Consider the following 24,402-nt stretch of genomic DNA (forward strand, 5'->3'; position numbering starts at 1 on the left):
CCGCTGCACCACTTGAGAGGCCCCATCCACAAAGATATTAATGCTGATCAATTGCCTTGCACAAAGTTTCAAAATGCTAAAATACTACTTAAACAGAGACATTCAATGACATCATCAAGAGATATGCTGGACCTTATGTCAGAGAGGTGTTTTTGGGACCACATCGTGTCTATTGTCCTGCTAATAGCCCATGGGAAAAACAAGTATTTGAAAACATTTTTCCACTTGCCTCTTCATTTTGAAAGAGTATTTCTATCAAGAAGTCCTGTACAGTATATGCTTTATCCGACATTTTGCGGTTGCATGAGGTTTGGAGTTAAAAATCTCTTCCCAACTATTTAGCTAAGTGATAAATCTCATTGCCATTCCAAATAAAGTTTAATATTTTTTGCTCAAACTCAGCAAAAAAAGAAACGTCCTGTCACTGTCAACTGCATTTATTTTCAGCAAACTTAATAACATGTGTAAATATTTGTATAAACATAACAAGATTCAACAACTGAGACATTAAACTGAACAAGTTCCACAGATATGTGACTAACATAAATGGAATAATGTGGGTGGCGGGGGTCAATCGAAAGTAATAGTATCTGGTGTGGCCACCAGCTGCATTAAGTACTGCAGTGCATCTCCTCCTCATGGACTGCACCAGATTTTGCCAGTTCTTGCTGTGAAATATTACCCCGCTCTTCCACCAAGGCAAGTTCCCAGACATTTCTGGGGGGAATGGCCCTCACCCTCCGATCCAACAGGTCCCAGACGTGCTCAATGGGATTGAGATCCAGACTCTTCGCTGGCCATGGCAGAACACTGACATTCCTGTCTTGCAGGAAATCGTGCACAGAATGAGCAGTATGGCTGGTGGAATTGTCATGTCAGGATGAGCCTGCAGGAAGGGTACCACATGAGGGAGGAGGATGTCTTCCCTGTAACGCACAGCGTTGAGATTGCCTGCAATGACAAGCTCAGTCCGATGATGCTGTGACACACCGCCCCAGAACATGACAGACCCTCCACCTCCAAATCGATCCCGCTCCAGAGTACAGGCCTCTGTGTAATGCTCATTCCTTCGACGATAAACACGAATCCGACCATCACCCCTGGTGAGACAAAACCGCGGCTCGTCAGTGAAGAGCACTTTTTGCCAGTCCTGTCTGGTCCAGCGACGGTGGGTTTGTGCCCATAGGCGACGTTGTTGCCGGTGATGTCTGGTTAGGACCTGCCTTACAACAGGCCTACAAGCCCTCAGTCCAGCCTCTCTCAGCCTATTGCAGACAGTCTGAGCACTGATGGAGGGATTATGCGTTCCAGAACAACAGTTTTCAGCTGCACTAACATAATTCGAAAAGGGTTTTCTAATGATCAATTAGCCATTTTAAAATGATAAACTTGGATTAGCTAACACAACGTGCCATTGGAACACAGGAGTGATGGTTGCTGATAATGGGCCTCTGTACGCCTATGTAGATATTCCATAGAAAATCAGCCGTTTCCAGCTACAATAGTCATTTACAACATTAGCAATGTCTACACTGTATTTCTGATCAATTTGCTGTCATAAAATGTGATTTTCTTTCAAAACAAGGACATTTCTAAGTGAACCCATACTTTTGAACAGTAGTGTATATGATGCAATTAGGATTCACCTGTAAAGGTAAAAAAAATAATTGGGCATTGTTGCACACTGTTGACATTTTTCCAGTGTGGACCTTGTGTTCAAAAAATATTTGAGTACTGGAAAATAATATGCAAATACTCGAACAGTCAAAATATTTCAAATGCCCATCCCTAGTGTGGACCATGATAATTCCTCAGTGTTGTGGACACCTGAGGAAGCTCACGACCTGCTCAATTATAGCCCCGTCGATGTGGATGGGGTGTGCTCGGCCCTCTGTTTACTGTAGCACACGATCAGCTCCTTTGTCTTGCTGACATTGAGGGAGAGGTTGTTGTCCTGGTACCACACTGATAGGGTCACTGACCTCCCTATAGGCTGTCACATCGGTGATCAGGCCAACCACGATGTCGTCATCAAACTTGATGATGCTGTTGGAGTCGTGCATGACCACGCAGTCCTGGGTGAACAGGGAGTACAGGAGGGGACTAAGCACACACCCCTGAGGGGCCCCATGTTGAGGGTTAGCGTGGCGGCTGAGTTATTGCCAACCCTCACCACCTGGGGGCAGCCGTCAGGAAGTCAAGGATCCAGTTGCAGGCGGAGGTGTTCAGTCCCAGGGTCCTGAGCTTAGTGATGAGCTTGGGCACTATGGTGTTGAATGCTGAACAGCTTTCTTACGTAGGTGTTCCTCTTGTCCAGGTGGGAGAGGGCAGTGTGGAGTGCAATCGAGATTGCGTCATCTGGGGATCTGTTGGGGAGGTATGTGAATTGGAGTGAGTCCAGAGTGTCTGAGATGATGGTGTTGATATGAGCCATGACCAGCCTTTCAAAGCATTTCATGGCTACAGATGTGAGTGTTGCGGGTCGGTAATCATTTAGGCAGGTTACCTTAGTGTTCTTGGGCACAGGGACTATGGTGGTCTGCTTGAAACATGTAGGTATTAGACTGGGTCAGTGAGAGGTTGAAAATGTCAGTGAACACACTTGCTAGCTGGTAAGCGCAAGCTCTGAGTACGCGTCCTGGTAATCGGTCTGGCCCCGCGGCCTTGTGAAGTTTAACTTGTTTAAAGGCCTTGCTCACATCAGCTACAGAGAGAGCAAGCGAGAGATTGTGCTCTTTTGCATGGTTCAGTGTTGCTTGCCTCGAAGTGAGCATCGAAGGAATTTAGCTCGTCTGGTAGGCTCACATCACTGGACTGCTCGCAGTTGGGGTTCCCTTTTGTAATCTCTGATAGTTTGCAAGCCCTGACACATCCGGCGTAGTAGGATTTGATCTTATTCCTGTATTAGCATTTTTACTGTTTGATGGCTCGTCGAGGTTGTAGCGGGATTTCTTATAAGCATCTGGATTAGACAAGCGTTCAGATTAGTGTCCTGCTCCTTGAAAGCGGCAGCTCTAGCCTTAAACTCAGTGCTGATGTCGCCTGTAATCCAGGGCTTCTGGTTATGATACGTACGTACAGACACTGTGGGGACGATGTCGTCAATGCACTTATTAATGAAGCGGGTGATTCATCAATGTTATCGGATGAATCACGGAACATGTTCCAGTCTGTGCCTGCGAAACAGTCCTGTTGCTTAGCATCCACTTAATCAGACCACTTCCGTATTGAGCTGGTACTTCCTTACTTTTGTGTTTTTCTTTGTAAGCAGGAATTGGGAGGATAGTTTTTTTATGGTCAGATTTGCCAAATGGAAGGTGAGGGAGAGCTTTGTATGTGCATAATGCCCCAACAGGTTTGCTTCTGACATGTTAACAGCCAGTCACTGTTAAGTATTACCTTTTATCCTCTGTAGTGGTTATATGTATAATATTAGTCACTCATATCCATTTATTTTTTATTTTTGTTGTCCTAGGGCCAGTCAAGGTGGAAGTTTGAATTGATCATGACATCCTTTGACCTGTGGGGGAGCAGTGAACTATTCTCCTCTGGAGTATGGGCCCTGAGAAACCTGATCCACAGGGTACAACTATCTGTCTTTTTCTGTGTCTGAAAATGTTGTAGTGCACAGAGGGTTGGGTGACATTACGATAGCATGGTCTATTGATGATGATGATTGATAACCATCGTCGATGGTGACAGACGGTAGTTTAGCCTATTTGAACTTGACTAGTGCCCGCAGTAAAGAAGAAACGAGTGTCATCGTATTGCAGGGCAGCACACAAGTGATATTCAGAGTAATTTGCCTATTTGCTATAGTCTATTTCAATAGACTGAGCGGAGAATTCCACCAAAGCAACGCTAAATGTCCAGTCAGAAAATCTTGTTTCTCTCTGTCAGATGCATGGGGTTTAGGCTTGTTTAACTTAAAAAAAAATTGGCCTATATTCCATTCAGTCTCCGTTCAGTATATGAATGACTGAGGGCTACACTTCATCATTTTATGCATGGCTTTCTCTCGATCAAAGAATGAATGGAAATCTGTTATTTCAATAGCCCCTAAGGTAGCCAGGGAACTAATAATGAGAGAGAACAAACAATATCAATAGCCTATAGAAAATGACAAGTTTAAGCTTATAAAGAAAGAAATGATGTTAAAAACCACATGGCCAATAACCTGTCCACATTCCTCCTATGGAGATTGACATCGCCCAACCCTAGTGAACAGTATGAGTTCTCACTGTATCCCTCTCTTACTTTAACCCCTCATCTAGATGCCGACCACCCCTCCCTCCTCCCTCTATGCCCACCCACCAGCTTTCCCGGCCTTTTCCTCCACCACACCACCCGCCCCCCCCTGTTCCCCGTACCCCTCCCCACCATGCTCCCCAGGCCCTGGGGTGAAGGGGATTGGAGGTTCCGGAGGGGTGACCCTGCGTTCTCCAGCCACTCGTCACCTCACCCACCTGGACCCCTGGAGGAGGCATAGCTGGGAGCCCGTGGCTGTGCTGACAGTGCAGCAGCAGGGGACGGAGCCCAGCGACAACCACAGGTAGGGGGTGCCCTAAACATACAATTCTATATGGGAATCCTTATGTTTACATTTTAGCCATTTACAGTACAATCTTTCTTTACAATCTATTATACAGAAGCAATGGAAATGTTTTACTGTCACCGTACCCAGTCCCACCACATAACTACATTATAGTAAGTTAAGACACTCTCATCCACACCCTCTTAAATCACATGTTGACACCCAAATCTACAGTCAAATCTATCAACATCCATTACAGACCCGGGTTCGATCCCATGCTGTGTCACAGCTGGCCGTGACCGGGAGACTTATTTGGCGTACAATTGGCCCAGCGTCGTCCGGCTTAGGGGAGGGTTTGGTCGGCCAGGATGTCCTTGTCCCATCGCGCTTTAGCGACTCCTTGTGGCAGGCCGGGTGCCAGTAATCTGACTTTGGTTGCCAGCTGGACGGTGTTTCCTCCGACACATTGATGCGGCTGGCTTCCGGGTTAAGCAAGCAGTGTGTCAAGAAGCAGTGCGGCTAGGCAGGGTCTTTTCGGAGGATGCATGGCTCTCGACCTTCGCCTCCTCTTCCGTAGGGGAGTTTCAGCAATGGGACAAGACTGTAACCACCAATTAGATATCACGAAAAGGGGTAGAAAAAAAAATTTGATCTATAATTCTATCAACATCATGATTTATTTGAAAGCCGTATTCACGTGAATTTCAAGCAGTCCCTCCAGTATTGCGCTGTAATTTTTTTGTGATATTTCAGGGTAAAAATGCTTGATTTTGCTGCATCAATTTCGACTTTTTCTTTGGCAATATGCAATGATTGTATCAAAGTTGTTGCGAAAATGCACTGACGAGGGGGAAAATTTGTTGACGTGTGGCGATTCACTGGCTTGATTGAACCATATTATGTGGTGCAGTGATTGGTGGAAATTGCGAGCCCTCTTTTTGTACGATTGCGGAATCCTGGAGGGACTGCTCACTGATAGTTAACCTCCTACTCACTGTCCTTCTTTCACGCTCTTTTATTCTCTCTTTTGAGAAAAATCCAAAAATGCTTTAATACCTTTTTAGTTTAGGAGACTGACTATACGTCTCTCACTCCAGCCTCTTTTTCACCTCATTTACCACGTGATTGACCTGACAATAGCACATTTCTGTGGGCGGTAGGTACAAAGTCAATCATTATGTGGCACAAACCTTGATGAAATCTTGTTGATATGACTGGTAAAAACTGAAGGGTTGGTTAAACAGTGGTTTATCCAATAACGGCCCTGTCTTGGGAAGAGAATGAGCAGTGTTCAGTGTTTCCACAGTGTCCAGATTCACACACATATAAGCACATGCATTCAAACTCAAACTGGTACGGGCACCCTCCCTCTCTCTGACACACACACACCACCCTGAGAGTGGCCATTGTACTGGCACTGCCATCCTTGGACATCTCTTCCCCTCCCCTCCCCTCCCCTCCCCTCAAACACACACACACACACACACACACACACACACACACACACACACACACACACACACACACACACACACACACACACACAGAATGACATGTCCAGTCAGACAGTGTTACAACCACAACACACACAGCTGTGTGGGACAGTGTCAGTCAACCCTCATTGCCTTGATACCTACCAGGAGTTATGGAAACAATCTCTCATCTGCAACTATAGTGAGTGGTAACTAGTGAATGGGAGTGTGTATGTGTGTGGATACTTTATTCAGAAGTGTAGGGGTCAAAGTTGGTTAGAAATATTTTCCTTTTCTCTCTGATCTCTCTACTTCTATTCTACTAATATTGTTGCAGGGGATGTATTTTATTGGGAAGTGTTCGTATGTATTTATGGAGGATTTTGATATTTGTAAACTGACAATGCCTATCTAAGGGATAAATAAAGTTAAATTGAACTGATTCTTCCCTTAGTGTGAGTCTGGAGAACCTGGAGATGGAGAAGGTTCTGGGAGCGGCACTGGGCGTCCGGCGAGTGGGGAGGAACCCCATCACTCAGGAGGGCTCCTTGTCTTCCCTCACGGAGGAGGAGGCAGGGTCCGACCCGCAGCACTACTCCGTATTGGAGGTGAGCCTGTGAATCAGCGAGCCCTGGTCGTGGGATTGGACTAGCAGGCTTTCATTCAGTCTGAATGAAGATGCATGTATTGATAAAACCGTAGACTTTCAATGCTATGAAAGTTGTGGAATGAGCTATGTTCCGGGTAGCCTCAGAGAATAATATTGACGTATACGCTGATTCGGTGAGTGAGTTTATAAGGAAGAGTATAGGATATGTTTTACCCACTGTGACTATATTAAAACCTACACTAACCAGAAACCATGGATCGATGGCAGCATTGGCGCAAAACTGAAAGCATGAACCACCACATTTAACCATGGAAAGGTGACTGGGACTATGCCGAATACAAACAGTGTAGTTATTCCCTCCGCAAGGCAATCAAACAAGCAAAGTGTCAGTATCGGGACTAAGTGGAGTCGCAATTCAACGGCTGAGACATGACGTATGTGGCAGAGTCTACAGACAATCACAGACTACAAAAGGAAAACCAGCCATGTCACGGACACCGTCTTGCTTCCAGACAAACTAAACACCTTTGCCTGCTTTGAGGATAATACAGTGCCACCGACGCGGCCTGCTACCAAGGACTGTGGGCTCTCCTTCTCTGTGGCCAATGTGAGTAAGTCATTTAAACGTGTTAACCCTCGCAAGGCTGCTGGCCCAGATGGTATCCCTTGCCTCATCCGTAACTGAACTAAATGACTATTGCCCCGTAGCACTCACTCTCATCATGAAGTGCTTTGAGAGACTTTGAGGATCATATGTATCACCTCCACCTTACCTGTCACTCTAGACCCACTTCAATTTGCTTACCGCCCCAATAGGTCCACAGACGATGTAATCGCCATCACACTGCACACAGCCCTATCCCATCTGGACAAGAGGAATACCTATGTAAGAATGCTGTTCATTGACTACAGCTCAGCATTCAACACCATAGTACCCCCCAAGCTCATCATTAAGCTTGAGACCCTGGGTCTCAACCCCGCCCTGTGCAATTGGGTCCTGGAATTCCTGACGGCCTGCCCCGGGTGGTGATGGTAGGAAACATCTCCACTTCGCTGATCCTCAACACTGGGGCCCCACAAGGGTGCGTGCTCAGCCCCCTCCTGTACTCCCTGTTCACCCATGACTGCGTGGCCATGCACGCCTCCAACTCAATCATCAAGTTTGCAGACGACACTACAGTAGTAGGTTTGATTACAAACAACGACGAGACAGCCTACAGGGAGGAGGTGAGGGCTCTGTGTGGTGTCAGGAAAATAACCTCACTCAAAGATGATTGTTGACTTCAGGAAACAGCAGAGGGAACAGCCCCCTATCCACATCGACGGGACAGCAATGGAGAAGGTGGAACGTTTTTGGTTTCTCAGCGTACACATCACAGACAAACTGAAATGGACCAACCACACAGATAGTGTGGTGAAAGCGTAACAGCGCCTCTTCAACCTCGGGAAGCTGAAGAAATGTGGCTTGTCACCTAAAACCCTCACAAACTTTTAGATGCACAATTGAGAGCATCCTGTCGGGCTGTATCACTGCCTGGTACGGCAACTGCCCCGCCTACAACCGCAGGGCTCTCCAGAGGGTGGTGCGGTCTGCACAACTCCTCCCCGGGGGCAAACTACCTGCCCTCCAGGACACCTACAGCACCCGACGTCACAGGAAGGCCAAAAAGATCATCAAGGACAACCCCCCGAGCCACTGCCTGTTCACCCCGCTACCAACCAGAAGGCGAGGTCAGTACAGGTGTATCAAAGCTGGGACCGAGAGACTGAAAAACAGCTTCTATCTCAAGGCCATCAGACTGTTAAACAGCCATCACTAGCACAGAGAGGCTGCTGTCTACACACAGACTTGATATCATTGGCCACTTTAATAAATGGAACACTTGTCACTTTAGTAATGCCACTTTAATTATGTTCACATATCTTGCATACTCATCTCATATCTATACTGTATTCTATACTCTCTATTGCATCTTAGCCTATGCCGCTCTGTCATTGCTCATCCATATACACTGCTCAAACTCTCACTTAAACAACACAATGTAACTCCAAGTCAATCACACTTCTGTGAAATCAAACTGTCCACTTAGGAAGCAACACTGATTGACAATAAATTCCACATGCTGTTGTGCAAATGGAATAGACAACAGGTGGAAATTATAGGCAATTAGCAAGACAATTTGCTGTGTCTGTCAGCGTAGTGTCCAGAGCATGGAGGCGCTACCAGGAGACAGGCCAGTACATCAGGAGACGTGGAGGAGGCCGTAGGAGGGCAACAGCCCAGCAGCAGGACCGCTACCTCCGCCTTTGTGCAAGGAGGAGCAGGAGAAGCACTGCCAGAGCCCTGCAAAATGACCTCCAGCAGGCCACAAATGTGCATGTGTCTGCTCAAATGGTCAGAAACAGACTCCATGAGGGTGGTATGAGGGCCCGACGTCCACAGGTGGGGGTTGTGCTTACAGCCCAACACCGTGCAGGACGTTTGGCATTTGCCAAAGAACACCAAGATTGGCAAATTCGCCACTGGCGCCCTGTGCTCTTCACAGATGAAAGCAGGTTCACACTGAGCACGTGACAGAGTCTGGAGACGCCGTGGAGAACGTTCTGCTGCCTGCAACATCCTCCAGCATGACCGGTTTGGCAGTGGGTCAGTCATGGTGTGGGGTGGCATTTTTTTGGGGGGCCGCACAGCCCTCCATGTGCTCGCCAGAGGTAGCCTGACTGCCATTAGGTACCAAGATGAGATCCTCAGACCCCTTGTGAGACCATATGCTGGTGCGGTTGGCCCTGGGTTCCTCCTAATGCAAGACAATGCTAGACCTCATGTGGCTGGAGTGTGTCAGCAGTTCCTGCAAGAGGAAGGCATTTATGCTATGGACTGGCCCGCCCGTTCCCCAGACCTGAATCCAATTGAGCACATCTGGGACATCATGTCTCGCTCCATCCACCAATTCCACGTTGCACCACAGACTGTCCAGGAGTTGGCGGATGCTTTAGTCCAGGTCTGGGAGGAGATCCCACAGGAGACCATCCGCCACCTCATCAGGAGCATGCCCAGGCATTGTAGGGAGGTCATACAGGCACGTGGAGGCCACACACACTACTGAGCCTCATTTTGACTTGTTTTAAGGACATTACATCAAAGTTGGATCAGCCTGTAGTGTGGTTTTCCACTTTAATTTTGAGTGTGACTCCAAATCCAGACCTCCATGGGTTGATAAATTGGATTTTCATTGATTATTTTTGTGTGATTTTGTTGTCAGCACATTCAACTATGTAAAGAAAAAAGTATTTAATAAGATTATTTCTTTCATTCAGATCTAGGATGTGTTGTTTAAATGTTCCCTTTATTTTTTTGAGCAGTATATTTAGATATTATTCCATTCCTTTACTTAGATTTGTGTGTTTTAGGTATATGTTGTGGAATTGTTAGATATTGCTGCACTGACTGAACTAGAAGCACAAGCATTTCGCTACACTCGCAATAACATCTGCTAACCATGTGTATGTGACCAATAAAATTTGATTTGATGTAGTGTAGCTAAGGTTCGTCAATGGTGAACATTGAGATGAATAGTAAGTAACGTAAATGCCGTCAACGTTAATTTAGCGTGATAGGTGCGTAAACATTATTTACTTAATAAAAAGGTGAGTAAATGCTGTTTACGTGGATTCACCCTCCACTAAAACCTGAAGTACAACTTCTTGTTCGTTCACAGGAGCAGTTCAATGCTAATCGTTAATTTTGTGTAATATGTGCTTAATTAAAATAGGAACAGTCCAACCAGCTGCAGGGCTGCAGTGCGTCGGCCCCAACCCTCAGTGTGGTGCATCGCAGCAACCCTCCCAGCACGGCCCCCCGACCACGCTCCAACTGCTACGGTAAGCCTACGCTACATGCCTGGATCGTGTTTATTACGCACCAAACGAAGAAAATGGACTGAAACGGGGAGGGACTACCTGGAACTGTCCAATAAGAAACACAGATTTTTGTTTCCTGTTCCAAAATGTTTTCTGTTGTGTGCCTTAATGAACACAACCCGGGGTCAGACAAGTTCAAATGGTTGAAGGTGTCACATAGGCTGCCTGTGATCCTATTCTGTATCCTTACACCCTAAAGCGTACCCTCGTCCATTCCTTTTAAATTCAGCACATAATGAGGAGACTTAGTGGAGAAGGGTAGAGAACTGGACTGCAGCCAAGGAATGTTACTTGAAGTTCTAAAGTAGATGGTTTAACTGTTTGCTGGGCAGAATGTATCCTTGTAGCCATCTCTAGATGTTAGTAAGTCGATAAACTCCTTACTCTTCCCAAACACTGCTCTGACTGCAAAGCATCTTTCTTGCCTTTTTTATGCGATCTGTATTGTATCTAGTCACACGCACACTTTGTCAGTCTTTGTTTTGCTCTGAATCGGGCTCAAGTTGGACAGTACGTCAGTGTCAGTGAATAGCAGTGTGTGCGTGCATGCGTTTAATAGACGGAGTGAAAGTACATGTGTTTGTGTGTAAATGCCCTGTCTCATTGTGCCTTCTTGTTTTGTTTACAAAGGTTGGATAATTTTTGTACATATTTATGTGGGTGTATTTAATTATCATAATTGGGTATTCTAATTTGCACTAAATGCATGCTTGTTTTTGTTTGTCAATGATTGTCAGTTTCTGCATGTATGTTTGTCAGGTTTTTACTCAGTATCTGAGTGTCTGGTTTTCACTGTTTATGTGTACAGTATGTTTCTCAGTTGGTGTGTGTCTTTTTGTTTTTCAGTGCATGTGTAAGCTTCAGTCTTTATTTCTTAAGGGTTTGTGTTTGTCAATGTGTGTCAGTGTTTCTCTGAGGGTTTGTGTGTGTGTGTGCCTCCATCTCTGTGTGTGCCTCCATCTCTGTGTGTATGTGCAGCAATGCGGAAGCGCTCTTCCTGTGTTTGTTCTGTCTGGGCTCTGGTCCTGTTATCCCCAGTACCAGCTTCATAGCAGAGCCTCCATTTCTACTGCTACCTCTCCCATCTCTCCTCTCTCGCTCTCTACTAGTCTCCTCCACTTCAATTCCTCCATTTTGACACACTGCTTGGATGACCAACTGTTTTACTGTAATTTCTTCTATCATTCTCTCCCTATCCCTCTCGTCTAATCCGTGTTATCAAACTTAGTAGCCTATAGGCTACTATCTGTGTCTCTTTCACTCTCATAATAACTTACTATTTGCGCTTGGCTAGTTTATTCTTGGTTATAAATAGCAGTGAAGCCCTTGAATGAGCATCAGGTGAATGGGACATTTACCTACTTTTTTATTTTATTTTTTAAAATCTTTTTATTTCTGCCTTGTTCTTGGCATAGCTGTTATTGAGCTGTAAGCTGTGGAGAGTGTTTAGAAAGGTGTCAGTGGTGAGTGTCTTCTGATCTGTGTGTTCCAGAGACTTTACCCTACGGTCAACTTGGAGGATCCACGCAGAGGTGAGTTGCCTTTCTCCCCGTTTTTCCTTTCATGCAAAGGAGGTCGCCATTTTGGATCTGTTTCCTTTAGCAAACAGCCATAACCATGCTAGACCTGTTTGTCTCTCGTACCGCAGTCTCAATTCTGGCTGTGTTTCCTGTTATCATGGAAGTCATGGTGCATTTTATAGTTGCATGTCCCATGTTGTTATTAAATGACCGTTCACATTCAATGCTAAAAGCGGCCTGCAGTGATAATATGCAATCTGGCACTCCTTTCTTTCTCTACCTCTCTATGTTTCTCACTTCCTCTCTTCTCTTTTATCATTCCCTTTACTGTCCTGCTCCTTCCTCTAATCATCTATCTAAATCTTTCATGTCTTCTGTTCCTCTTTCCTCTCTGTAATTCTTCCCTTTCTTGTCATCCTCGTGTCCTCTCAAACTTTCATGTTGTCTCTCTCTTTTCTTTGTCAAACTTTCCTGTCCTTTTCCCTCTTCTCTTTAATGTTCTCCTCTCCCTCAGTGTGGATAGGGACCTGGGTCTTCTGCTCTGGGGGAGAGAGGGAAGCTGGACGGAGATCACGAGAGACCGGGCCCAGGAGGAGGTGACAGGCGGCCCTTTTGTGCGCACCTTCAGTTTCCTACGCAAGATGGCCGGCAACCGCAAGGTAGGAGAGGCCTGCTTTCTGCAGTAGAGTAAATCATATTTTATTGACAGCGACGGGTATGAATGAAGGGCAGACTGATAGAGGAGAAACGGTGTAGAAGATTAGGATTTCATCCCTCGAAGACATGTGCATGTGCCAAATGCGGTGGCCTCAACCGACCGACCAACCCACAGCACACGAGATCTACGACTCATTATTTATCTAAGGTCTCTTCTCAATAGGGTAATATCATTATGACAACGACACTGTGTGGTGTTGCTGATCATATTGAATGGCGACCAGAAAGATTTTACCTTTTGAACAAGGTGTGTTGACTCATGACTAAAATGGAATGGAGAGTAATAAACGTGTCAAAGGTCTGTATATATTTTAGTTTTTTGCCTTCAGTCAATAGCTAGTGATAACGGAATCATTTTGTCTCCTAACTAGCCATAAGTTGTCATAACTCTCCTGTGACGATCTGAAGGATCAGGTTACAGTGGGTCCGCTCTACAGCGTGCTCGTTCTCGTAGAGGGGAAGAGCGGGAAGTCGGCTGTTTTATGGCGGTCATAAAACACGCTGCATCTATGCTCTGTAGTGTGTGAGTTTGGAATGCAAACTGTGGAACACAGAGACATCCTTGGACATCAAAAGTTTTGAATAATTAAACAATATTTATATTTTTGAGAATGTGAGAGTGGTCTGTGGACACTTAAGGGACAGTCATGATGAGTGTGTTTCATTTGGTGATCTCATGAAGGACAGGAAACAGTCATTACTGTGTCTTTGGTTGTGTACACTTAATTATGGGGTTTACATCTAAATATTGTGAAACGTATATGATTAAACGTGGAACTATTTGTGAAAAGATGTAATGTGATGTTAACCTTCTAAATGAGAAAATATGGGTTTTCATATAAAGTTAACCAAGTCAGTGGCCACTGCGAAGTGAGCATAGACATTACGTCGGCGTCATGGACTGCACTTTTCTCAGTGAGTATAAAACCCACTCCTTGCGAAATGTACATTAGACTAGAAAACATGGAGCTGACGCTACATGTTGATATGGTTAACAACTACAACTCTATAGGCCCAGGATACCATACAGCGTGTAGTGTTGGCTACACGGCTGGAAATGGTTCAACTCTAAGACTATCGATCACTACAGAATAAGAGCAAATCCTAGACATAGAATTACTAGTCGTCTGCAGCTGGAAATTACGTAAATCTAGTACGAGAATACCGACAACCGCAGAAGCAACTATTCTATGCAACAACCATCTGTATGCCTGACGTATCCATTACGACAGACACTATCCAGAGCCGCTGAGAAAGCCACAACCACGAAAGACATTGTGACTTCTGGGGATGTTAATCAGAGACTCTCTGATGAGCTGACTCTCCAGCAGACAGACCGGCGATTCCAACAGAGAAGACAACAACGACATAAGGGCGTAAATAAATACATTGCAATTATTTTTGAATGAGCGGCCATTCATGTGCAAAGGATTAGCATTTCAATTAATATAATTGTCAACTGTGTGTAGTGAATCCATTTTGTCTTTCCCGCTCTTTATCCGTCCCCACTCCTTTCCATTGTCTACCAAGCCGTCATAGCGGTTTAGCCCACTTGGGACTTATCGATGCATTGTGTTAGTAACCAATAACTGTATTGTTTGTTTATGTATTTCTGTGATTTTAGTTAGTTAGTAAATAAATAATTTAGCCAATTTGTATATCGCTGATTCATTATGGAGAGTACGGTTCCTGTGTCAAGAGTCAGTGTGCAGCAGGTGGGACGGAGTCAGGCGCAGGACACCGAGAATGAGTAATAAAGGTCTTTACTCAACAAAACAACAAAATATTCCACGTAGGGAAACAAACTCAGCTCACAAACATATGCAACAGCTTAACACGGAACAAACATGCACAAAACCAATGGGGAAACCAGAGGGTTGAATAGGGAACAATAATTAAGAAATGGAAAACAGGTGTGTACAATGAAGACAAAACAAATGGAAAAAGAAAACGTGGATCGGTGGCAACTAGAAAACCGGTGACGACGACCGCCGAACGCCGCCCGAACAAGGAGAGGGACCAACTTCGGCGGAAGTTGTGACATCGTGCAGATATCCAAGGGTTTGCAACATTCAGATGAGAATGACTAATCGATAAAATATGAAAAATAAAGACTATAAACATTTTCCCGTGGTGCCCCAACTTCCTAGGTAAAGTTTACATGGTTAGTTTAATCACGTAATAAGTACAGAGAATTGATTTGATAATACAACAGTCTTCACATTAATGAATAGTCAGACACAGCATTGTGATAACTGCATAATTTTGCCCATTATAGTAAACCTAAGGGCTTAGAGGCCTAGAGGGTTGTGAACAGTGCATTTGGAAAGTATTCAGACCCAGTGACTTTTTCCACATTTTATGTCACAGCTTTATTATAAAATGCATTAAATTGTCCCCCCCTCCCCCCCATCAGTCTACACACACACTACCCCACAAAGTGAAAATAGGTTTTTAGATGTTTTTGCAATTTAAAAAAAAATAAAAAGTCATTTACATAACTATTCAGACTCTTTGCTATGATACCCGAAATTGAGCTCAGGTGCATCCTGTTTCCATTGATCATCCTTGATGTTTCTACAACTTGATTGGAGTCCACCTGTTGTAAATGTAATTGATTGGACATGATTTGGAAAGGTCCCGCAGTTGACAGTGCATGTTAAAGCAAAAACCAAGCCATGAGGTCGAAGGAATTGTCCCCTAGAGCTCTGACTCAGGATTGTGTCAAGGCACAGATCTGGGGAAGGATACCAGAAAATGCATTGAACATAGTGGCCTCCATCATTCTTTAATGGAAGAAGTTTGGAACCACCAAGACTCTTCCTAGAGCTGGCCGCCTGGCCAAACTGAGCAATCGGAGGAGAAGGGCCTTGGTCAGGGAGGTGACCAAGAACCCTATGGTTCCTCTGACAGAGCTCCAGAGTTCCTCTGTGGAGATGGGAGAACCTTCCAGAAGGACAACCATCTCTGCCGCACTCCACCAATCATGCCTTTATGGTAGAGTGGCCAGACGGAAGCCACTGCTCAGTAAAAGACACATGACAGCCCACTTGGAGTTTGCCAAAAGGCACCTAAAGGACTCTCAGACCATGAGAAACAAGATTATCTGGTCTGATGAAACCAAGATTGAACTCTTTGGCCTGAATGCCACGCATTACGTCTGGAGGAAACCTGGCATCATCCCTACGGCGAAGCGTGGTGGATGTTTTTCAATGACAGGCACTGGGACTAGTCAGGATCGAGGGAAAGATGAATGGAGCAAAGTACAGAGAGATCCTTGATAAAAACCTGCTGCAGAGAGCTCAGGACGTCAAACTGGGGCGAGAGTTCACCTTCCAACAGGATAACGACCCTAAGCACACAGCCAAGATAATGCAGGAGTGGCTTGAGGAGTGGACCTGAAAATTACTGTGCTGCAACGCTCCCCATCCAACTCTTTAGAGGATCTGCAGAGAAGAATGGGAGAAACTCCCCAAATACAGGTGTGCCAAGCTTGTAGCTTCATACCCAAGAAGACTCGAGGCTGTAATCACTGCTTCAACAAAGTATTTATTTTATTTAACTAGGCAAGTCAGTTAAGAACAAATTCTTATTTACAAGACCTACCGGGGAACAGTGGGTTAACTGCCTTGTTCAAGGGCAGAAAGACATATATATATATATATTTTTTTTTTCTTGTCAGCTCAGGGATTCGATCCAGAAACCTTTCTGTTACTGTCCCAACGCTCTAACCACTAGGCTACCTGCTGCCCCCCAAACAAGTACTGAGTAAAAGGTCTGAATACTTATGTAAATGTGATATTTCAGTTTAATACATTTGTAACAATTTCTAAAATACTGTTTTTGCTTATTATGGGTTATTGTGTGTAGATTTGAGGAAAAAAATACAATTTAAATAATTTTAGAATAAGGCTGTAACAAAATGTGGAAAAAGTCAAGGGGTCTGAATACTTTCCGACTGCACTGTACTTATCACACAGGGTGGATACTCCTTGGACAGAGTGGAGGCTTTTTGCTTATTGCCTTCTGTTGGTTACAGTGGACTTTGTCCATGGTCTTTATAACTATGTAGTATACTATGAAATGGACTGGTCATTCACTTGCAATGACTGACCGCTTACATCGAGTAATAACAAGACCAGCAAAACATTACAATGGAAAAAAAATATTTTTAAGGATTGGCAAATAATTTCAAAGGTCTTGTTTATTACATATGTTAAATTCCCTGAAATATTACTTGTACTTGACAATGTACTATCGGGAGAGTGTTTGTAACAGTTATGTCCAGCAGAGGGCAGAGTAAATCACTTTATTGCCTTGTGAGCTCAGTAGAGCTTTGCAGTCAGCTTTTCTCTCCCTTCCTCACTGTCAACCTTCCTGCCACTACAACGCAACATGCATTGTCAGAATCTGGTTGAATTCTGTAACAACACAGAATAAAACGATTAATACAAGTCCCATGATGGTAGTTGACTGCCCATTACTGTGTATCACTTATTAACCATCATTTATTCACATTACTTCAGGCCTACTTTAATCAAACATTTCAGTTGATGTGTATATTACTTTGACTTAATTTCCTCATCTCAGAGCTGCTGTCTGACCAAATCACTATTTTCGTAGTTCTTCAAAGTAAATAAGGCATACTTTTATGACTGCTGAATACCAACCATCAATCACTTAGATCATGTTTTTTCAGGTACAAATACCTTGAAGCAATAACTTTCTATCCCTCTAGCTCAGTGGTTCCCAAACTTTTTATAGTCCCGTACCCCTTCGAACATTCAACCTCCAGCTGTGTACCCCGTCTAGCACCAGGGTCAGCACACTCTCAAATGTTCTTCTTTGCCATCATTGTAAGCCTGCCACACACACTATACGATACATTTATTACACATAAGAATGAGTGTGAGTTTTTGTCACAACCCAGCTCATGGGAAGTGACAAAGAGCTCTTATAGGACCAGGGCACAAATAATAATCAATAATTTTTCTCTTTATTGAGCCATCTTACATATACATTTGTTAATAAAAAATTGTGAATAACTCACAACAGGTTAATGAGAAAGGTGTGCTTGAAATGATGCACATAACTCTGCAATGTTGGGTCGTATTGGAAAGAGTCTTAAATCATTTTCCACACACAGTCTGTGCCTGTATTTAGTTTTCATGCTAGTGGGGCCGAGAATCCACTCTCACATAGGTACGTGGTTGCGAAGGGCATCAGTGTCTTTTTAACAGAGCGATTTTCCAAGGCAGGATACTCTGAGCGTAGCCCAATCCAGAAATCTGGCAGTGGCTTCTGATTTGTATTTAATTTTCACAGTACCGCTTGTTGCAGTTTTGATGAGGCTCTTTTGTTCAGATATCGGTAAGTGGACTGGAGGCAGGGCATGAAAGAGATAACGACTCCAGCTGTTTCGGGAAAGTACCTGCGTAATTGCGCACCCAACTCACTGAGGTGCTTCGCTATATCACATTTTACATTGTCCGTAAGCTTGCGTTCATTGGCACACAAAAAATCATACAATGATGGAAAGGCCTGTATTGTCCTTGATAATGCAGACTGAGAAGAGCTCCAACTTCTTAATCATAGCCTCAATTTTGTCCCGCACATTAAATATAGTTGCGGAGAGTCCCTGTAATCCTAGATTCAGATCATTCAGGCAAGGAAAAAACATCACCCAGATAGGCCAGTCTTGTGAGAAACTTGTCATCATGCAAGCGGTCAGACAAGTGAAAATTATGGTCATTAAAAACTTTAAGCTCGTCTCTCAATTAAAAAATATGTGTCAATACTTTGCCCCTTGATTACCAGCACACTTCTGTATGTTGTAAAAGCATTACATGGTCGCTACCCATATCATTGCATAGTGTAGAAAATACACGAGAGTTCAGGGCCTTGCTTTAACAAAGTTTTAACCATTTTCACTGTAGTGTCAAACGTCTTTCAAGATGTCAGGCATTCCCTTGGCAGCAAGAGCCTCTCGGTGGATGCTGCAGTACACCCAAGTGGCATCGGGAGCAACTTCTTGCATGTGTGTTACCACTCCACTATGTCTCCCTGTCATGGCTTTTGCCCCATCAGTACAGATACCAACACATCTCCACCACCAAAGTCCATTTGACGTCACAAAGCTATCCAGCATTTAAAAAATATCCTCTCCCGTTGTCCTGGTTTGCAGAAGAGGATGTCTTCCTTAATTGACCCCCCGCTAAATGTAACGGACATATATCAGGAGCTGTGCCAGGCCTGCGAAGTCTGACTCATCCAGCTGTAACGCAAAGAATTCACTGGCTTGTATGCAAAGCAGTAATTGTTTCAAAACATCTCCTGCCATGTCACTGTGTCGTGAAACAGTGTTGTTTGTATTGTATTGTCTGTATAGTTTTTTTTGGCCTTTTCCCCCTATGTTGTCCCAGCCATATCCGCAGCAGCAGGAAGAAATAAGCATGGGGCTTGCTTGTCCTAGCCACTCGGTAGCTCACCATATAAGACGCTTCTAGCCCCTTCTTATTAATGGTATTTGTTGCTTTTATGTCTTACTACTCGAAAGTAATCTTAATTCTTGCTCAAAAAACTCACGTGGCTTATTTTTCAAATTGGCATGTTTGGTTTCTAAACGTCTGCGGAAGAGTGAAGGTTTCATCAAGTTGTAAGAGAGTACTTTTGCACATATTTTTAACCCGCCTTTATTTAACCAGGTAGGCCAGTTGAGAACTAGTTCTCATTTACAACTGCGAGATAAAGCAAAGCAGTGCGACACAAACAACACCACAGAGTTTCACATGGAATAAACAAACGTACAGTCAATAACACAACAGAAAAATCTATATACAGTGTGTGCAAATGAGGTAAGATTAGGGAGGTAAGGCAATAAATAGGCCGTAGTGGCAGAGTAATTACAATTTAAATGCTAAACACTGGAGCGATAGATGTGCAGAAGTTGAATGTGCAAGTAGAGATACTGGGGTGCAAAGGAGCAAGAAAAGAAATAACAATATGGGGATGAGGTAGTTAGATGGGCTATTTACAGATGGGCTATGTACAGGTGCAATGATCTGTGAGCTGCTCTGACAGCTGATGCTTAAAGTCAGTGATGGAGATATGAGTCTCCAGCTTCAGTGATTTTTGCAGTTTGTTCCAGTCATTGGCAGCAGAGAACTGGAAGGAAAGGCAGCCACAGGAGGAATTGGCTTTGGGGGTGACCAGTGAAATATACTTGCTGGAGCGCGTGCTACGGGTGGGTGCTGATATGGTGACCAGTGAGCTGAGATAAGGCGGAGCTTTACCTAGCAAAGACTTATAGAAGACCTGGAGCCAATGGGTTTGGCGACGAATATGAAGCGAGGGCCAGCCAACAAGAGCATACAGGTCGCAGTGAGGGTAGTATATGGGGCTTTGGTGACAAAACGGATGGCACTGTGATAGACTGCATCCAATTTGCTGAGTAGAGTGTTGGAGGCTATTTTGTAAATGACCTCGCTGAAGTCAAGGATCGGTAGGATAGTCAGTTTTACAAGGATATGTTTGGCAGCGTGAGTGAAAGATGCTTTATTGCGAAGCTGATTCTAGATTTGATTTTGGATTGGAGATACTTAATATGAGTCTGGAAGGAGAGTTTACAGTCTAACCAGACACCTAGGTATTTAGAATATGTGGACAATTACAAGTCAGAACCGTCCAGAGTAGTGATGCTGGATGGGCGGGCAGGTGTGGGCAGCGATCGGTTGAATAGCATGCATTTAGTTTTACTTGCATTTAAGAGCTGTTGGAGGCCATGGAAGGAGAGTTGTATGGCATTGAAGCTCGTCTGGAGGTTAGTTAAGAGTGTCCAAAGAAGGGCCAGAAGGGTCATATAACACACTGTGGCTGAAGAAAGGCACTATTCCCAATATAAGTGAACCCCAAATCAATGTAGTTCTCATCATATTTGCACCTCTTCGATGGTCCAACGTCCCTGTCTGTTCGGTGCTTTCCCGGGTAAGGGGGCAGTAGCTCTTTGGCTGCATCAGATTCACAACTGGCAGTGTCCATGCTAGCTGGGCTAACAACAAATGTAGAACTACTGATGCTAGCTTTGGATGTGCTCGTGGAAGCAGAACAACTTGTGTCGTCGACAGGTGCAGGTGTAGTACTGCTGGTGGTAGCAGTACTACCAGTAGAGCTGGTATGAGTCTCTATGGACTTGGTCCTTACTTTTTTTAACCATTGATCCATTTTTGAGCAAACGGAATGAGCAGCACCTATGTTTGGCAACATACGGACCGTTAGTGGAATTCTCGTGAGAGCATAACGGTTAATGTGATTGGATGTTAATTATTTGACCAGGTTACCTGTATTTGACGTTGTGTTGTTATTTCGCTGAACACTAGATGGTTTAATTATATTTTTGGCAGTGAAACGAGGCTACTCAGGCGAGGCGAGGAGGGGGTGGGGGTGGGGGGGGGGACTCAACCCAAATGTATAGCCCCATTGGAAAATATAAATGGACTGTTTGAAAATGTGAAGAAGAAGAGAGCGAGAGAGAGAGAAAAAAATTAAAGTGAATCTCATTTTTATTTGGCGTACCCCCGACGGCATTGTGCGTAACCCAGTTTGGGAATACCTGCTCTAGATAATGACAATGATCCAGCATAAACTGACTAGAAGCCATGAGAACATACCATGGCAACGCACCGTAACACATGTTCCATTGGAATATGAGTAAAAAAATCAAAATATGCCTCGACCCCGGAGAATGTTGTATACACCATATTCTTTTTAAACTAAGTAGCCTATGAATACTATCCATGTCGGGGTCTAGATAAATAGGACTACTATATTGATATGGAGCCTAGCCAATTGACATTGTCTTCGGAGTCGTGATGGATCTTTTAAAGGCTGGTTTCTGTCTGACATGCCTGGTTATCAGAAGTCTGCTTACCCAGTCTGCATGCCTACAGGCTACAGCAGATGAGCCCTTTCTTCCAGGCTGGTTCTGTATAACATTGTGATTATGTTAAAGACCGGTTCAAACCAGTCACACAAACTGCCTGTATGTTTAAAAGACTGGTTCTTTCTTACAGATACATTTAGGTCAAGAATCAGGGGCCTGATCAGCTGAGCACTGAGACATGACATCACCACAAGCTTGTGATAGAAAACTGACAAGCCTGGAGGGACTTTTTTAAATGGGTCCGGACTGATTTTGACACTATTATGAAGGAATAGGAACAGAAGTTCATAATGTGCAAGTGTGACTCGAAGTACATTTAATGTGTTCACATCGTAAATGAATAAGTGGTACAGTATGTTTCTACTGCTTCAACTCTCTTCATGACTTCCTGATTTCTATTAATATGGGCTTTGAAGATAACCTTAATGTTTTACTCCATCTGTCTGCTCCCTTAGTAGGGTAAGCTACAAACCAGACTAAAACTGAAATGAAACCTGCTGCCTCACAGATTTTCATTAAATATTCTAGAAGTACAGAGGAGACCTGTAAGCGTGCTCTAATTAGCCGGCCTAGATCATTTCAAGTTAAAGCTAAGTTAGGCTAGAAAAAGCAGGTGGATCTAGTGACTTCATTATGACATCTTTCGTGACATGCTGGGCAGGTTGTATAGGTTGTTATCACTAAAAGTCACAATAGAGTGAATGTTCATTGCCATTTATCTGGTTGTTGATGAATTCCTGAAAAGGAAATTTCCCAGCTGGAAAATAAGTCATTTTCTGGTAGTAAACTGGGTTTCCTGGTGAAGAAGTAAAAGTATATATCATGTAGTCAGAAGGGCAGGACTTTCAGTCTGGGGTCTGACGCCTCTCTCATTGCCAAGGGGGTTTCCATTCCATCCATTCAATGGCAATGCCTCCTACAGAGGACAATCTGTTTCAAAGGACATCCCCTGTGGCCCATGTTGATTCCGGAAGCCTTCCACACTAAGCTTTGTCACCTCTGACTGCCACTTCAGTTGATCCTCCACAAGTGGAAGTAACGCCTAACAGTGCTTGAGACCTAGAGGTCCCACGAAAGTAAACTAATAAAGGCTTTATAGAGCATTCATGAAGTCTTTATAAGCACTACATAGCTATTGATTGAAGACATTAAAATACTCATGGATCAGTCAAGCCACGCTTACCCTAGTTGCTGTTCCCTCAGTTGCAGTACAGTAGTTGAGTCTTTGTTTTCAATGGAAAATGTTTTGTAATGGAAAACCAAAATGTGTGTTTCTTATTGGACAAGTCCATGTAATCCCTCCTCGGTTTGATGCCTAATAAACACAACACTGTCTTTCCTGGAGGCCCCTAGCACTTCATCACACCCACTTTAGTACAGCAGTAGCCCCTAATGAAAAGCATTGGTAGCACAGCATGGGGAGGGGGAGAACAGATGGTGTGTGTGTGTTTTTTCATAAGAGCGAGTCAACATCTGGGACATGCTAATCAAATCTGCTGATTACTTAAATTGAGTGTCTACTAATTATGCCTCATTTGGAGTCAAATTGTGACACCTGCGTGACTTGTTTGGGAGGATCATGTGTGTGTGTGTGCGGTCAGTAGAAGTATTTTGTTAAGGTACAAAGTGGGGGCCATCATTTCATGGTCTCATAAGCCAAATACATGCACATTAACACTAACATACACTATATAATGCAACTAAGGTCTTCACCAACCGCTCCAGTGATATCCTAATACTGTTTAGTAGCTGCCGATGTTTGTTTGAGTTTATCTTTAGAAGATGTTCCTTTGTAATGTGATAGGTGGTCACTGTTTATTTGCTTTGTGTTGCTGTGCAACGCCATCTCCTCCCAAGGAGCCTCCATTGGTAGGCACGAGGAGTTGCTTCGTGGGCTGATGGAGAGGGTCCAAACGTTGGCTGAGCACCATTGGCTGAGCACCATGACCTGGTTTTGGACTTATCTTCTCCCTAGTACCACGCCGCCCTGGGGACATCTGTACTCGCTATCGTGACCAGAGACCAAAGCTATGGAGAAATACATTGGGGACTCCCTACCTACAGGAGTTATCCATCCCTCCTCCTCTCCCGCTGGCGTGGGGTTATTATTCGCGGAGAAGAAGGACAAGACCCTGCGCTCGTGCGTTGACTACCGGAGACTCAATGACATCACAGTGAAGAACCGTTATCCGCTACCACTCATTTCCTCGGCCTTCAAGCCGCTCCAGGGGGCCACAATCTTCTCTAAGCTGGATCTACAAAATGCCTACCACCTGGTGCGGATACGAGAGGGGTCCTCCTCAACACGGCCAGCGGCCGCTACGAATATCTGGTCATGCCCTTTGGCCTCACCAACGCCCCTGTCATGTTCCAGGCTCTGGTGAACGATGTTTTCCGCAACATGCTGAAACGGTTCGTCTTCGTCTACCTTGATGACATCCTCGTCTTCCCCCGTTCCCCCAAGAACATGTGCTCCTTGTCTGGCAGGTTCTCCAGTGCCTTCTGGAGAACCTGTTGTTCGTTAATGCAGAAAAGTTCAAGTTCCATCGCTCCACCATTCCCTTTCTGGACTACAAAGTGTCTGCTGGGAGTGTCCTGATAGATCCCGAGAAGGTGAAAGCAGTGTTGGATTGGCCTCAGCCTACGTCCAGGGTGCAGCTGCAATGCTTCCTGGAGTTCGCCAACTTTTA

General features: G+C 44.4%; 1 protein-coding gene across 4 annotated transcripts in view; it reads left to right on the top strand.

The window, feature by feature from the left end:
- The first annotated feature begins 4,349 nt into the window (after nucleotides 1-4,349).
- The window catches only part of LOC115173692 (rho guanine nucleotide exchange factor 2), a 74,819-nt gene continuing 54,766 nt past the window's right edge, over nucleotides 4,350-24,402 (top strand). For 2 of the 4 annotated variants that reach the window (XM_029731998.1, XM_029732000.1), the window contains exons 1-5: nucleotides 6,143-6,208; nucleotides 6,461-6,614; nucleotides 10,390-10,498; nucleotides 12,030-12,069; nucleotides 12,572-12,716. In XM_029731998.1, the coding sequence (XP_029587858.1) occupies nucleotides 6,180-6,208; nucleotides 6,461-6,614; nucleotides 10,390-10,498; nucleotides 12,030-12,069; nucleotides 12,572-12,716 (477 nt within the window). In that variant the 5' untranslated portion in view covers nucleotides 6,143-6,179. Of the gene's footprint in view, nucleotides 4,553-6,142; nucleotides 6,209-6,460; nucleotides 6,615-10,389; nucleotides 10,499-11,604; nucleotides 11,879-12,029; nucleotides 12,070-12,571; nucleotides 12,717-24,402 lie in introns of those variants that run through there. The other 2 variants (XM_029732001.1, XM_029732003.1) reach the window with 2 other exon arrangements.

Source organism: Salmo trutta, chromosome 34 (genome assembly GCF_901001165.1).
Source record: "Salmo trutta chromosome 34, fSalTru1.1, whole genome shotgun sequence".
Classification (NCBI taxonomy): Eukaryota; Metazoa; Chordata; class Actinopteri; order Salmoniformes; family Salmonidae; genus Salmo; species Salmo trutta.